This window comes from Phyllopteryx taeniolatus, chromosome 10 (assembly GCF_024500385.1).
Source record: "Phyllopteryx taeniolatus isolate TA_2022b chromosome 10, UOR_Ptae_1.2, whole genome shotgun sequence".
Taxonomy (NCBI): domain Eukaryota; kingdom Metazoa; phylum Chordata; class Actinopteri; order Syngnathiformes; family Syngnathidae; genus Phyllopteryx; species Phyllopteryx taeniolatus.
Window position 1 is genome coordinate 18,935,090 of NC_084511.1, and position 17,135 is coordinate 18,952,224.

Consider the following 17,135-nt stretch of genomic DNA (forward strand, 5'->3'; position numbering starts at 1 on the left):
TCATAGATCAACCACCAGTCTCTCAATTGTGTCTCTTTTGTCTTTTTCCAGTTTGGCATCTCTTATCCGGGGTCAGGTGTTGACGACAGATGGAACACCTTTGGTGGGGGTGAACGTGTCTTTTGTCAACTACCCCCACTACGGATACACGCTGACGCGACAGGATGGAATGTATGTACACTAGTTAACCAGCAATCCTTTTTGAACATTAAAAACTACCTCATTAGATTAGATAAAATTAGATTACATTAAAGGAAATTAGATTACATTTGATGCTCAATCGCCATATTGACAGATTTGAAGATTTGCAAAATGCAAATGCAGAATTGAATTTAAGAAGAAAATGTCTATTGATTGAACCTGACACAAATAATGTACAAAGAAGGACAGAATACAGCATTATAATTTCACATGAAAATACTGTATATACACCCCATCTGAGTTCCAATTACCATCTGGTGGCTCAATTTTGATACAAAAGTAACCTTATTATAAACACCATTGACAAAATTCTCATTTCAAGAGGTTTTCAATTGGGACTAAAGCCAATAAACATTGCTATATTTGTTCCCATAAAACATTTCATCCTGAGCTGTGCTTTTTCAAATATCCTCCAACCTAACAATCGTTCAGGATGCTGATTCTTGACTTTGCATCTGTTTATATTGTTATTCATTTGTTAACTAACCCATGGCATTTTTTTCCTTCCTTTTTCAGAAATTACACTTTCCAGTATTGTTTAAGGGTCACATGGGTTGTCCAGTTCCTTCGAGTTGAATTGGATTTAAGTAAGGCTGTGGCCCGCTGAATCCAATGTAGATTCATTGGTTCTTCAAACTGACCTCCACTCATTAATTTTGCAAATTCTGATTTTCCTATCTTAGGTCTGAAAAGCATTGTTCTCCCGCTCTGCAGTTTTCTTAGTGCTTTCTTTGCAGCATTTTTTCAGTTTGATCACTGATGCGGAAACATCCAAACTTTTGTTAAAATCACAGTTGACATTGGCTTTCAGGGGCAGTTTCCTTGAGTCCAGTAAATGTGCCATGAAATAATGCTATTTTCTTGCAGTTGTTAGGGCCTGAGAGGAGTCACCTGCTCACAACACTTCCAGAAACACCCCCCCTGCTGTTTATCATAACAAATACAATCTCTGCTTTCGAGCTCCACATTTATCTTGAACCCAAGAACTGTTGACAAAATGTTAAAGTTAAAAAAAAAATTTATATCTGATATTGCCTTCAGATGTTTTAGACTTCAACTGATTTGTGATTACACTTTTATTTCAGGTTTTATTTTGTTTAATTATTCATAAAGCAGCAGTGTAATTATTATATAAGAAGAAGAGAAGCACTGTCGTGTTTGAGTTGGTGTAACGTTTCATCCTCTGCAGCGCTCCCCATGTGTACCTCATTCCCATCCTCTCCTTGCAAACCTCTCCAGGTTTGACCTGATAGCTAACGGTGGGGCATCACTGACTCTGCGATTCGAACGTGCCCCCTTCCTGAGCCAGGAGCGCACCGTGTGGCTGCCCTGGAGCCAGTTTTATGCTATGGACACTGTGGTGCTTAAGACAGAAGAGAACACAATCCCTGGCTGTGACCTGAGTGGCTTCATCAGGCCTGATCCTCTTGTGATTGCATCCCCTCTCTCCTCCTTCTTCAGCTCCAAGCCAGGGGAGAAACCCATCATACCGGAGACACAGGTGCAGTACCACTGACCCCTGGCAGCCGGCTAATCCTTCTTCTGGTTCCCTCGCTCTCGTCCCGTTCCTCTTTATGCCTGTCTTTTATGGCTCTCTTTCTACTTTCGCTTCAATAGATTCCCTCTTTCCCTCATTTCCTCCTTCTCTATTTCCTTATATTTTCCCTGCTTCTGTCCTTCAGCCGTCAGTGGAACCGTGACCTTCATTATTCCCCCCTCTGTCTAATCCGCCCCTAATCCCTTTCGTTTGTCATCTCTTCTCTCTGTCTTCCAGGTGCTGCATGAGCAAATTGAGGTGCCTGGCACAAGTCTAAAGTTGTGCTACCTAAGTTCTAGGACACAGGGTTACCGCTCCCTGCTCAAGGTGACCATGACCCCTGCCATGGTGTCCATGGGTCTGCTGAAGGTTCATCTCATGGTCGCAGTGGAGGGCCACCTCTTTCAGAAGTGGTTCCATGCCTCGCCGAATTTAGCCTACACTTACATCTGGGATAAGACGGATGCGTATGGGCAGAGGGTCTACGGCCTTTCTGAGGCTGTTGGTGAGTAAGGGGACAAAATGAATATTAGTTGCAAAGGGGCAAAGGCTTCTTCCAAACCTTGCGTTTACTGAGATTAGAAACTTTGCCTCTAATAACGAATGGAGTATGACAGGGTGAGAGAGTTCTCATTAGGGAGCCCGAAGGAGAGATTATAGACCAGAAATTCAGCCTCACTTACAGCCACAGTTAAGTGTTTTTTTTTTCTTCATATGTCTTATTGCTCAGTTGAGACTGCATTTGGTTCAACCAGTCAGCCGGAACTTTAGAGAAGGGTTATTAGCCATCAGAGTGAGTTAGCAGTTAACTACTGGAGCTCAGTGATATTACATTCTGCTGTCACAATCACTTGTCAGCCCAAGAAACCACAGATATTATCACAGTGGACTATAATCACAAAAGCGCTTCGTTTGGGGAATCCTTTTCACTTCATGATGCCTCATTTTCCATGAAATCCTATCAAGCATATTTATGGTTGAGTGGATTGTTCCGTGTTATTGTTAGATAGGGGTGCCACCACTGATTTGCGACCCCGTGAAAAATAAAAATGATTCTAAGGCCCCACTACTTCAATGCCGTAATTTAAAAAAAAAAAATCTAGAGCCCCTATCAATCATGGGCACTTAGAATCGTTGTTACAGCGCTCCTGTTTTTAGCAGTGAAGGCACAGGTGCTGGAAACAACATCTAATCTCACTGAGACTTAAATGGTAGTTGGTGTGTGAACACACTTTTCCTTGAAAAAATTATAATACCGAGTTGACATCTGATGGTTATGGCAAGACCAATGCCATTGTATATGTGGGACAACTATTTTATCTTTATCCGTTGTGAATTAGATACTTATCCTCATTGAGAATCTGTGCAGACAAAAAGAGAATCTGTGCAGAAAGTTGCTTTTTTACACAGTTCATGTGACCTGTAAATTTAAAGCTCCTCCAGGTAATCAGTCCAATTAACACAAATTATAATTGATTTAGCAGCGATAGAGAGTGTTAGTAAGGTGTTAATGCAGAGTTTGGTACAGGTGCTCACTAGCTTTGGTTTGTATTGTAGATTTACTGCATTAATAAGCTTGGGGGGGTGACATTTTGATCTCTTCGTTATTGAGCCAGCACCTTTTCTTTGTCTCACCTACTGTATTCCCTTTGTTTCTTTCTTCAACTTTCCAACATGCAGTGTCTGTGGGCTATGAGTATGAGTCATGTGCCAGTCTCATTCTGTGGGAGAAAAGGACCGCCATCCTGCAAGGCTACGAACTGGATCCCACCAATCTGGGTGGCTGGTCACTGGACAAGCACCATATACTCAACATACGAAGCAGTAAGTATGCAAGCATATTGATAGGAGAATTGGTCTTCAGAGTCCTTTTAGTTTGTGTGAAACCTTCATATGGCTGGTACACTGTTGTGTAATAAGGACAATAGTCTCTTTGACATTACCATACTAATCCCGGATCAACTCCATAAATCCATTTTGGTGGACAAGCCTGGACACCTCAATTGCGGTTGTCAGTGCTAGTGTCAGTGCTGATATTATTCGTAACTAATGCTCTGCATGTGCCTGAAATAAACTTTCCTTCGACCAAAAAGCAGAGGTGGGAGTAAATCACATATTTTCATAAACTTCAAGTCTCAAGCAAGTCCCAAGTCCCTGCAGGAAAAAAATCAAGCAAGTCGAGTTGCCACTAAATTTCAGTCGAGTCAAGTCATTACTTGGTTTAAGCAAGTCGCAAGTCAAGTCATACAATCTTGTGATTAGTTCCCCCACCGTTGCAGTAGCTTTCCACCGCATGTGGGTGTCACTCGTGCTCCATCCATTGTCCCAGGCAAAAGGAGCAAATGTCCCTGTGGCTTCATGGGGAACCACCGAACAGCGGGTTTCTCACCTTCTTAGTCATCAAGCCAGTGTCCCAAAAAAAGAAGTATTTGTTGGTGAGACTCTTCAGGCTCGCTGGGGGTGAAACTTAATTAACTTAAATTAGAAACCATATGTCCGTATCTCCGCTTTGAGGAGCTCCTTCGGACTGGCTGGTAAATCATTTAGCGTCCGTGTGAGAAGTTAAGTCTCCCATGCTTCTCCTTTGATAAGTGGACCAGGCTTTCCTTACATGTCTTGTTTACGCAGACGGGCTCAGCGGGGCAGCCGAGGCAGGTATGTGGAACAGCACAAGATTGGGGTTGCTGGGTGCCATCTGGTTAATGGTGTCTGTTACATTGGTGTGGTAATAAAATGTTTTTTCACAATTTTTTTCCCCATAAATCATAACACTAAAAAAAGTATTCACACCTAATAAAAGTTAAATGAACAACATCTGATCTTAAGATTGATTGAATTTATTGCACTGAGTTGTATTTAAAACTCAATTTAACTCAACTTTATTTCTGAACAAACTATGCTGTGTACTTTGTGGTGACAGCCTTGTAATTCCTACGGTTCTTAAGAAAAGACCATTAAACAAAAGACAAGACTGTTTTCTGTTGGGCAAATATAATTAGATGTGTACCTAATGGGCCAATGGAGAATGAAAGAGATTTGTAATTAAGGGGATAATAAATGACATAAAATGTTGCCATCCTTCAAAAAAAGGTACCATAAACAAAATCTGCATCCCTCCTGTGTCCTCTACTTTATTTAAATCAGTCAGGTTTGTGTATTTATTTAAAAGCACTGACTCTGGACAATTGACAATTGTCATTAGATTAAAGGTTGTTTCATATGCTGTGGCCTCAAGTTTAAAAACAGTGCAGACAGCTTCATCACAGAGCCGACAGAACAGATGACATTTTAATGGAGACATTAAAAAACACGTTTGCTCGTATGAAAATTATGTTCACACGTCACAATTTGTACTGTACTTACTAATGCTGGAACGCATTTTTGTCAACAACTTTTTTTTTATCGCCATGATCGTAATGCAAATTGATCCCATACAGCAGAGCTATAACGCACCTGGCATCTTCTAGCGCCGACACTTTCGTCATGCCGGAAAACGTCTCCACACCTTTTTTTAAATGTTTATTTTTTTTTATCTCCACAATTAACCGCTAGCAATGGCGCTTCACTTCTGCTCCATTCAGTGGTTGGCATTATATTTTAGGTGCTCTAGTGTGCACACCGCTTCGCCTCATTAGTAAATGAGAGAGCAAAAAAGAGAGAGCGTTTTGCATGCCTATGAACCGAAACGAAAAGGATCATAAACCGTCCCACCCCTAGTTACGTTACTTAGCTGTACTAAAACATTCACAATCATTTTTATTTTTAATCGTCCCAAATTAGTCTATGAAACTTAATGTTTGACCAGCTAACTAAACTGCTTAGCTTACCCGTCGTCGTGAGTTTTGTACTGACTGGATGAAGTTCAGCATTGTTGTTGTTGTGTCTTTAATGCGCGAGTTGCAAACCATGCAGGTTGCCACCCTCTTTTTAAAGACTTCATCGACGACATAATCCATCTATCCATCCATTTTCTGAGCCGCTTCTCCTCACTAGGGTCGCGGCCGTGCATGTTTTTGGTATGTGGGAGGAAACCAGAGTGCCCGGAGAAAACCCACGCAGGCACAGGGAGAACATGCAAACTCCACACAGGCAGGGCCGTGGATTGAACCCCTGTCCTCAGAACTGTGAGGCTCACGCTCTAACCAGTCGTACACCGTGCCATCCTTGATTCAAAATTTGTATCCATCCATCCATTTTTCTGAGCCGCTTATCCTCACAAGGTTCGCGGGAGTGCTGGAGCCAATCCCAGCTATCATCGGGCAGGAGGCGGGGTACACCCTGAACCGGTTGCCAGCCAATCGCAGGACACACATAAACAAAGAACCATTCGCACACAGATTCAAACTTACGGGCAATTTAGAGTTGTCAGTGGTATCCAATTGATATTTTCTGTGGTCCACCTTTTGTCAGCTCTTCGGGCAATGTGGCCAGCCCGTTTCCATTTAAGGCTTTTTATTTTTGAATGTCGCGTCTGCTGTCTTATCCAACTGCATCTTTTCTTGTCGTAAATGCTTATCTGTAACATTTGGCGTTCCATCTTCCTTTGGGTTACACGCAGTCTTTGTATAACTTTGGCATTCGAAGTCCAAGTTTCACTACCATAAGTGAGGACTGGTAAAATACATTGATCGAAAACTTTTCTTTTCAAGCAAATGGGAAGATTGTTCTTGAATATAACACTTAGCCTTCCAGGCAAGCTTTATGCGGCGTTCAACTTCAATGCTTCTATTTCCATCCATTGTTACAAGTTGGCCTAAATAGATGTAGTTGTCGACGGCGTCTAGGACATAGTCCTCCATTTTGATATCTTTTTGTGGACAGTAAAGATTGAACATGACCTTTGTTTTGCTTTTGTTCGTTTTCAGACCTGAGCAACGGCTTTCCATCCATCCATTTTCTGAGCCGCTTCTCCTCACTAGGGTCGCGGGCGTGCTGGAGCCTATCCCAGCTATCATCGGGCAGGAGGCGGGGTACACCCTGAACTGGTTGCCAGCCAATCGCAGGGCACATACAAACTAACAACCATTTGCACGCACAGTCACACCTACGGGCAATTTAGAGTCTTCAATTAATGCATGTTTTTGGGATGTGGGAGGAAACCGGAGTGCCCGGAGAAAACCCACGCAGGCACGGGGAGAACATGCAAACTCCACACAGGCGGGGCCAGGGATTGAACCCGGGTCCTCAGAACTGTGAGGCTGACGCTCTAACCAGTCGGCCACCGTGCCGCCAGCAACGGCTTTCTAACTCTAATTCCGCTGTAGTTGTTCAACATCATAGGAGAATAAAATGATGTCGTCTGCAAAACAAAGCTGGCTCAAATAAGCGGCGTTAATTTTTATTCCTCCTTTTTCCCAATTGGGCTTTTTAAATATTTCTTCAAGGCAAGCTGTAAATAGCTTCGTACACAGTGTGTCGCCTTGCCTGACCCCTTTTCCTAGACTTATCCGCACTCTTTCATCAACAATTCGTATTGAACCTGAAGAATCGTTGTATATGGATTGTAGAGTGTTGATATAGGTCGGCTCTATCCCTTGATTTACTAGCGCCTGCAGTATCGAAGTGGTGGTGACTGAGTCGATGAAGGCTACACACAGAGGCATTTTGTACTCGTGTCGTTCAATTATTTGGAACTGTCTGTATGTGGTCCTTAGTATTAAAACCGCTACAAAAACCCGCTTGTTCTATTGGGTGTGCTTCACTGAGCCAATATCTTTGCAAAGACTTTATAAATCTTTGAGAGCAGGTTTATTGGGCGATAATTTCTTAGGTCCATTTTGTCACCTGATTTATGTAGCAAAATGATTTCTGCATCTTTCCATGTCGCCGGTACTTCTTGCAAGTCCAAGCAGCGTTGAAATAGTTTTACAAGGATCTTATTAAGTTTGTTGCCTCCTGCTTTAAGCATTTCAACAGAAATTTCATCCAGACCACAAGCTTTTCTGGCCTTAAGTGAACTAATAGCATTTTCAACCTCTTCATTCAGGATACATGGAACTGGGTCTGCTTCTAGCTTTCCGGTAATCATTTGGTGAGGGTCACTGTATAGGTTTGTATAAAATTCTTTAACTCGTTGTACGATTTCTTGGCGGCTGTGACATATTATTCCATCTTCCATTTTCAAACCAAAAATTATTTTCTTGGGCGAATTAATGCACGTTTTACGTTTTTTATTCCATGTCCCGCTTCTAGCGTTTTCTGAACAAGCCGAACGTTGTAACTTCTCAATTCTTCTCGTATCTTTTTCCGAATCGTCTTGCACAATTCAACATATTCAATTTTGTTGATAATGCTACCCCTTTTCTTCATTTCGCTGCGCTTTTTCATTAAGTCGGGAGTATCTTTAGATATTCTGGATGTTGTCGTCTTTCTCATTGATGGCGCTACTTTTTGTGCAGTTTGAACAATCCCATTTACAATTTCATCGTTGTGTGTTGACAGATCTGTGTCTTCCAGCGTTAGAAGAGCTTTAAAGCGATTAGCCAAACGTATTTGAAACTCGTCGCTTCTTTCTTGAATTAAGTTTAATTTGGTTAGCTTGCTCTTGAGAAGTTTATTTCGTTCAAGTTGGCAGGTGATTTGCACTTTGGTCCGAACCAATCTGTGGTCATTTCCAATGTCAAATTTGTTTAGGGTGGTGCAATCCGTAAATACCCCTTTGTCGTTGGACAGGAAGTAGTCAATGATGCTAGTGTTACCTTTGTTCGCACGTTCAGCGTCCCAAAAATAAGATTTCGTGTGTTATGTCTTTTTTGCTTCTTTCTTGCTACTTCTAAAGATTGTCCTTTGGGTTGACTTAAAATGTTTGTAGAGGTAACCATATTCTGGTCTAGCATAGCCAAGTCCGTTGTCCGTAAGCACCCATAATTAGCCTGGTGATTCTTAGCACCCTCTGCCGCCAAGCTTGTCTGCCCGCTGCCGTAGGCAGAGGCTCATTTGGCTCCGGAAATGATGGCTGTGTATTTTGTTGTACTGCCATGAAGAAGGAATAGACTCTAATCTGCCACGCTGGCCCAATACTTGTTGGCAGATTGCCCAAATTTAGTCCCGTAGTTTTACCTACAGTTAAGCCCCTAAGCGACGACAACGCGTTGGGTATTTAGGGTATATATATATATATATATATATATATATATATACAGCAGCTGAAATAAGTATTTAACATTTAACATTCACCATTTTTCTCACTAAATATATTTCCAAAGGTGCTATTCACATGAAATTGTGAATGTAGAACAAATAATATCATACATTTAAGTTATGTGTAATAAAGTGAAATGACACAGGGGAAAAGTATTGAACACATGAAGAAAGGGAGGTGCAAAAAGGCATGGAAAGCCAGACAACACCTAAAATCTATCAATAATCAAAAAGCAATCCAGCCCCTTGTCAATGCAAATGAATATCAGCTGGTTCAGTCCTAATTCATGGCCTGCAAAAGGTCTCATTGCCAAGGTGTGAGTCAAGACATATCTCATGATGGCTAAGAGCAAAGAGCCGTCACAAGACCATCGCAAACTAATTGCTGCAAAACATAACGATTGCATTGGTTACAGGCGCATGTCTAAGCTTCTGAACGTTCCAGTGAGCACGGTTGGGGCCATAATACGTAAGTGGAAAGCCAATCATACCACCATAGATTTGCCTCGATCTGATGCTCCTTGCAAGATTTCTGACAGAGGAATGCAAAGAATAATCAGAAGATTTGTCCAAGAGCCAAGGACCACCTGTGGAGAGCTTCAAAACGACCTGGAATTAGCAGGTACTGTTTTCAGAAGGAAAACAGTGAGTAATGTACTCCAAGGCCATGGCCTGTATGCACGCTCATCACGACCTCATTGCTGAAAAAAAGGGCATGTCAAAGCTCATTTAATGTTTGCTGAACAACATTTGGACAAGCCAGTTAAATACTGGGAGAATATAGTCTGGTCTGATGAGATCAAAATTGAACTGTCTGGATGCCATAATGCACACCATGTTTGGAGGAGAAATGGCACTGCACATCACTCTAAAAACACCATACCAAGAGTGAAGTTCGGAGGTGGGAACATGATGCTGTGCGGCTGCTTTCAGCAAATGGTACTGGTAAACTTCACATTATTGAAGGAAGGATGAATGGGCAAATGTACCGAGACATTCTTGACAAAAATCTACTGCCATCTACGAGGATGATGAAAATGAAACAAGGGTGGACATTTCAGCAGGATAATGATCCAAAAGATACTGCCAAGGAAACTCTCAATTGGTTTCAAAGTAAAAATAAATAAAGCTGCTAGAATGGGCCAGCCAGTTACCTGACTTGAATCCAATCGAAAATCTATGGAAAGAACTGAAACTCAATGTCCATAAAAGAAGCCCGCAGAACCTTCAAGATTTGAAAAGTGCTTGTGTGGAGGAATGGGCCAAAATCACACCAGAGCAATGCATGCGACTAGTTTCTCCATACAAGAGGCATCTTGAACCTGTCATTGCAAACAAAGGCTTTGGTACAAAGTATTAAATAAATACCAGTCAGCGTGTTCAATACTTTTTCCCTGTGTCATTTTACATTATTACACATAACTTAATTTCTGATCTGATTTGTTCTACTTTCTTGGGTTGTTCCCAACATCTGATTAAATTTTCATGTCAATAACACCTTTGGAAATATATTCAGTGAGAAAAATGGTTACGTGTTAAATACTTATTTCAGCCACTGTATATATTGAAGCATCCACTTTTGATCTTTATTATCTATGTGCAGGCATTCTTCACAAGGGAAGTGGAGAAAACATATTTGTGGCAGAGCAGCCTCCAGTCATCAGCAGCATTATGGGCAATGGTCGCAGGCGAAGCATCTCCTGCCCCAGCTGTAACGGCCTCGCGGATGGCAACAAGCTGCTCGCACCAGTCGCCTTGGCGATGGGCATCGACGGCAGCCTCTACGTGGGGGACCTCAACTTCGTACGCAGGGTTTTCCCATCCATGAACACCACTGGCATTCTGGAATTAAGGTAAACGGAGCACATTAAACATGTTAGAGTGAGAAAAAATAAATGGTAGAGGGTTATGATTTAAGCTCTTCTTTTGTATGGTTTTTGCCACAGACCTTTTTGATTAATATTTGTTTTGTTATTCTGTCATCTCTCTTTCTTCCTTAAAGGAACAAAGATTTTAGACACAGGTAAGATCATTTTACTTAACCTAATCTGCAATAATATGGAACATACTTGAAGCCGTGACTGAAATTATGAAATTAAAGCTAACGTGATCGCTGGTTTTTGTTTTGTTTTTTCTTGTTTTTTTTTCTGTGCCCACAGTAATAATCCAACAAATAAGTACTTCCTGGGAGTTGATCCATTATCTGGGGCAGTGTTCATCTCAGACACCAACTCACGACGAATTTATCGTGTTCGAACATTAACGGGGGGCCGCTTGCTGTCTGACAATGCTGAGGTTGTGGCTGGGACCGGAGAGCAGTGTCTGCCCTTTGATGAACGCTGTGGCGATGGCGGCAAAGCCACTGAAGCTACACTTATGAGCCCAAAAGGTGAGCAGCTCAGCGGAAGTGCAATGAGCCCATGTGGAGCTAGGAAACTGTATATTGAGTCATGATTACAGAGCCGCCATTACATTCATTTATTCTGATTGCTCTCATTCTTCAGATTTGTATGTAATCAAATGATGAATGAGGATAAGTGCGAGTAATGGTTTTCATTACTTTCACTTTAACAAAGGTGCTTATTCTTGTAAGCTGTCATGTCGATCATTTCAGTGCACAATGCATGCAGATTATTGCAATTTTTTGTTACCTCTGCTATGGAAGTTTTGTTTGTGATGGTGTTGGTTTGTCCATTTGCTTTGTGTTAACATGTTTTTTAATGATGGATCAGTATTTTTCCTTGAATTTAAATTTTAGAAAATCTATATAATATAACATTGAAATTACAATACCATTCATCATGTTCGGACTCACAAGTATGATCAGATGAAAATAATAACATCTAGAATTGTATTGGATATTGTCACATTTTGGTGACAAAAGTAAATTCTTACTTCATAGTCATTTAGTAATTAATTTCAACAGGAAAATAATGTTTAACCCTTGTGGGATGTCTGTCCTCTCTTGGTGCTCTTGTTTTTCATCGTTTTTATTTTTTATTTTTGACATAAAATGTGTCCTTAACTAAGCAGGAGGAAGACAAAAGCAGGCCATAAATCAGGTTAATGAAAAACTTAATACTGTAATGGAATAATTTCAGTGGATTATTGGATCTATGAACAGTGACACCAAACTGTCAAGGGTGTCACACCGTCACAGTTCCTTACAGTGACATGAATGTGTGTGGCATATACGTATACTGTAATGGGTGCACGGTATGTTTGTGTGTGTTACAGTTGATTGGCGAGCTAAAAACAGAGAATGAGTCACTCCTACCTGTCACTACAGCCTGAACACACTCTCTCTGCCTGCAGTATTTGTTCTCTTTTTTTCAGTATCTCTGTTTCTCATTTGCTGTGTGACCTTTGCTGTGCTCCCATCTGTTCTTACATATCAGTGTGCCTAGAAGATATTTTGGAGCATGGTTGCTTAGAACAAATGCACCTGTCTGAATGCTTGCTGCCTGTTCGACTAGTAAGGCTGACACAGCACCACTTGAAAATGAAAAAAAAAGGAACAAATAGAGGAAAAAAAGCGGCACTTTTGGGCAACTTGTTAGCACATCTGCCTCACAGTTCTGAGGACACCGGTTCAAATCCGGCCTCGCCCGTGTGGAATTTGCATGTTCTCCCCGTGCCTGTGCGGGTTTCCTCCGCGTACTCTGATTTCCTCCCACATCCCTAAAACATACAGGGTAGGTTAATTGAACACTCAAAATTTTCCGTAAGTATGAATGTGGGTGCCAATGGTTGTTTGTTTATATGCGCCCTGCAGTTTAGGGTGTACCCTGCCTCCCGCCCGCAAGTTAGCTGGAATAGGCTCCAGCATAACCACGACCGGCGGCACGGTGGCCGACTGGTTAGAGCGTCAGCCTCACAGTTCTGAGGACCCAGATTCAATCCCCGGCCCCGCCTGTGTGGGTTTTCTCCGGGCACTCCGGTTTCCTCCCACATCCCAAAAACATGCATTAATTGGAGACTCTAAAATTGCCCGTAGGCATGACTGTGATTGCGAATGGTTGTTTGTTTCTATGTGCCCTGCGATTGGCTGGCAACCAGTTCAGGGTGCACCCCGCCTCCTGCCCGATGACAGCTGGGATAGGCTCCAGCACGCCCGTGACCCTCGTGAGGAGAAGCGGCTCAGAAAATGGATGGATGGATAACCACGACCCTAGTGAGGATAAGCGGTGTAGAAAATCGATGGATGGATAGAAAAAAAATACTGTCTGGGAATCAGGGTGAAAAGCGGGTGATGGGAAAACATTCAATGCCTTAAAAAACCCACTTACAGTCAAGAATCAAGCATCAGCTCAATTTCTCAGTTGATGACTCATCCCAAAACTAACAATGATGGAAAAGTTCAGCACCAGTTCCATCACTGCATCACTTTCTTCTTATCCAATGACAAATTGTGCAAATCAGCAGTCCAGGCTGCTATTCGTTGTCTGCAGGTGGACGGAGAGACGGAGCTTTAATTGACTTAAGATGGCTCGGACTGTTGTGAATTATGAGTTATGAGTCACCATTCACAGCGCTCCTCTGCCATTTGCAGGTATCGCTGTGGATAAAAATGGGCTCATGTACTTTGTGGACGCTACTATGATCCGTAAGGTGGACCAAAACGGCGTCATCTCCACTTTACTGGGGGCCAACGATTTGACTGCCGTGCGACCACTGAGCTGTGACACCAGCATGGACGTGAGCCAGGTAAGAGAGTTACTCAGAAGTGGGGAAGATGCGAGAGGTGATGGCATGATGGATGATGATCTAACAGCTTTGTGAGTGCTGAGCAATGACATTTGTGTGGACCGCAGCCAGCCAGCAGGTGAGGGACGTTCTGATTTAGGGACCTTTAAAGAGTCCATGGATAAATGAATGGATCAAAAGAGAGTGAGGACTGCACTTACTTTAAAAAATGAGGAGAAGACCTGGCATCTTTTCAAATTGTCACCATTAGCATATACTGCACTGTAGATTATCTGATGTTCAATACTATATCTGCATGCTAGGTACGCTTGGAGTGGCCCACCGATTTAGCAGTGAATCCCATGGACAACTCTCTCTATGTCCTGGAGAACAATGTCATTCTGCGCATTACTGAGAACCATCAGGTTTGTACCATGACCCCTCCAAAAATGTGTCCACTCCACAAAAGGACTGACAGGATTTGTTTTTTTTGTTCCAGTTTGTTGGACCACGGTTTAAATTTGCCATCTAGTTCGCAGTGGTTGTTACACCGGTTATCTTAAGGAATATTACACTGCAGTGTAACCTATAAGGTTGACCACAATCTGCTCTGGAATGCTGCTTGACTCACTACTTGTTCATCTTTTTCAAAGGAAGTAATGGAAATAATCTGTTATAGGGTTAAACCATCGTGAAACCAATATTTACTGACCTTCATTAAATGTGCAGGCATTTCTGAGTTTAAGTATTTACCGTACGTATTCTGAACTGTCATACAAGTGTAAATGTAAGTTAACCATCACACGTACAAAGCTGTGAAAAAGTATTTTCCCCCTCTTCAAAGTTTTATTTTTTTGCAGTATTCCCATTTTAATATTTATTATCATCAAACAAATGTACAGTAAATATCAGACAATGATAACCCAAGTAAACATCAAATGCAGTTTTTAATGATGATTTTATTTATTAAGAAAACAAATCTATTCAAAGCTACCTGGCGCTGTGTGAAAAAGTACTTGCCCCTAAACCTAATAATTGGTTGTGTTGTTGTATTCAGAAGTTGACTTGCTGGTGTGTTTTGGATCGTTGCCCTGCTGCAAAACCCAAGTGCATTTCAGCTTGAGATCACAAATTGATGGTCAAATACTCTCCTTCAGGATTTTCTGGTAAAGAGCAGAATTCATGGTTCCATCAATCACAGCAAGTAATCCAGGTCCTGAAGCTGAAAACAGCCCCAGACCATCATATTACCACCACCATGTTTGACTGTTGGTATGATGTTCTTTTTCTGAAATGCTGTGTTGCATTTACGCCAGGTATAATAACATACACCTTCCAAAAAGTTCAAGTGTTTTGTTTTTTTTGCAAAAGTAAGACAAGCCTCTATTGTCTTTTTGGTCAGGGGTTTCACACCGGAACTCTGCCATAGTACTATTTTTGCCCAGTCTCTTCCTTATTGTCGAGTCATGAACACTGACCTTAACTGAGACAAGGGGGTCATGTAGTTCTTTAGTTGTTGTCCTGGGTTCCTTTGTGACTTCCTGAGTGGGTCATCACTGTGCTCATGAAGTCGTTTTTGTAGGCCAGCCACTCCTGGGAAGGTTCACCACTGTTCCATGTTTTCTCCATTTGTGGATGATGGCTCTCACCTCAAGCTTTAGACATGGCTTTGTAACCCTTTCCAGGCTGATATATGTCAATGACTTTATTTCTCATCAGTTCTCGAATTTCTTTGTATTGTGGCATTTTGTTGCAGCTTTTTGAGATCTTTTGGCCAACTTCTTTTTGTCAGACAGGTTCTACTGAAGTGATTTCTTGACTGAACAGATCTGGAGGTGATCAGGCTTAGATGTGGTCAGTGAAAATGAACTCAGCTTTCCAAAAAATGTGATTATGCCACAATTAATTCATGATTTAATGACCATTTAATTAATGATTTAATGACTGCTTTTTGCTTGTATTGTCTGGTATTTACATCTGTTTGATGATCGTAAACAATGTCTAAAAACTATGCAAAAAAAAAATAATATATATATATATATATATATATATACGAATTTGAGAAGGGCGAAATCGTTTTTCACGGCACTGTATACAACAAATCAGTCCTGTAAAACATTCAATCTGAACTGACAATTATTAAAATGACAAAAGCGGAATGCAAAGGTGACTCGCGTAGGAGATTTTGTCATTGTATTTGTTGTCACATAAGTTTTAAAAGACGTTGTGTGTAAAATGTAAAAACAACAAAAGATTCAACCTTAACTTTGATTACAAGGGACGGCACTTACTAAAATTACATGAATTCAAGTGTTTTTTCTTTTTGTCTTCTCTCAGTCTTTTCACCTTGTTGAGGCAGGTCCTTCTTTTTTAGTGTATTGGGGAAAAAAAGCCACAGAAAGCAAAGGATACACCACAGTTGCGTGTTTGAATTCAGAGTTATGTGACCTCAGCAACAGAGCCTGTACTGAGTTTTATATGCACTTACAAATACATTACATATTAATTTGACGCATTGCTTGAGTCAATGAATTCAGGTTATAAACATGTTTTTGTTGCTGTTCTTACAGGTGAGCATCATAGCAGGTCGGCCTATGCACTGCCAGGTGCCAGGTATTGACTATAGCCTCAGCAAACTGGCTATCCATGCTGCTCTTGAAAGCGCCACAGCAATTGCACTGTCCCACACTGGCATTCTATACATCGCTGAAACAGATGAGAAAAAGATTAACCGAGTTCGACAGGTATGTCACGGCGATCATACGTGTTTTTTTATATTCTCAAAGGTGGCAATTTTTTGTATTATGATTGTGGCACTATGTGCTCTTTCATGTGTATTTCTTTTAGGTAAGCAACAATGGAGAAATCTCACTTTTGGCTGGAGCTGCCTCTGACTGTGACTGCAAGAATGACGTCAACTGCAACTGCTTCTATGGCGACGATGGCTATGCCCCGGATGCCGGCTTGAACTCTCCTACCTCCTTGGCAGTGTCCCCTGACGGGACGCTCTTCATTGCAGACCTCAACAACATACGAATCAGAGCTGTACGAGCCAATCGGCCCGGTCCTGCCGTCTCTCGCCCAGTATTTGGAGGAATTGGTGGGGCGCAGTATGAAGTGGCCTCACCCAGGGAACAGGAGCTGTATGTCTTCAATAGAGAGGGGCTCCATGTTCAAACCATTAGTCTTGTGACTGGAGAGCCGCTCTATAACTTCACCTACGGTTCTGATGGCGAACTGGCAAGTCTGGTCGACAATTGCAACAATACAGTCAAAATAAGGAGGGAAGGGCTGGGCCAGGGAGGAGGAGCCGGCCTACTTCGACTGGTGCTCCTGCCAGAGAATCAAGTGGTGACCTTGGGACTGGACCCAAGCGGAGGACTGCGTAGTGTGTCAGCCATAGGCCAAGAGTTTGCCCTCATGGGCTACAGCGGCAACACAGGCCTGCTCGCCACTAAAGCTGATGAAACTGGATGGACCACTTTTTACCAGTGAGTGTGTGTGGGGTGCACTTCTTGTTTTGAAGTGTGTATTTTTGCATTATTTTTCCCTTATAACCAAATGAGAACCA

General features: G+C 41.9%; 1 protein-coding gene across 26 annotated transcripts in view; it reads left to right on the forward strand.

The window, feature by feature from the left end:
• Positions 1-17,135, forward strand: part of tenm2a (teneurin transmembrane protein 2a) — a 262,652-nt gene that overhangs the window by 236,100 nt on the left and 9,417 nt on the right. For 25 of the 26 annotated variants that reach the window (XM_061787016.1, XM_061787022.1, XM_061787019.1 and 22 more), the window contains 11 exons: positions 52-171; positions 1,441-1,702; positions 1,976-2,243; positions 3,419-3,562; positions 10,482-10,731; positions 10,881-10,901; positions 11,038-11,267; positions 13,431-13,585; positions 13,888-13,989; positions 16,135-16,308; positions 16,412-17,055. In XM_061787016.1, the coding sequence (XP_061643000.1) occupies positions 52-171; positions 1,441-1,702; positions 1,976-2,243; positions 3,419-3,562; positions 10,482-10,731; positions 10,881-10,901; positions 11,038-11,267; positions 13,431-13,585; positions 13,888-13,989; positions 16,135-16,308; positions 16,412-17,055 (2,370 nt within the window). The remainder of the gene's footprint in view (positions 1-51; positions 172-1,440; positions 1,703-1,975; positions 2,244-3,418; positions 3,563-10,481; positions 10,732-10,880; positions 10,902-11,037; positions 11,268-13,430; positions 13,586-13,887; positions 13,990-16,134; positions 16,309-16,411; positions 17,056-17,135) is intronic. The other variant, XM_061787025.1, reaches the window with a different exon arrangement.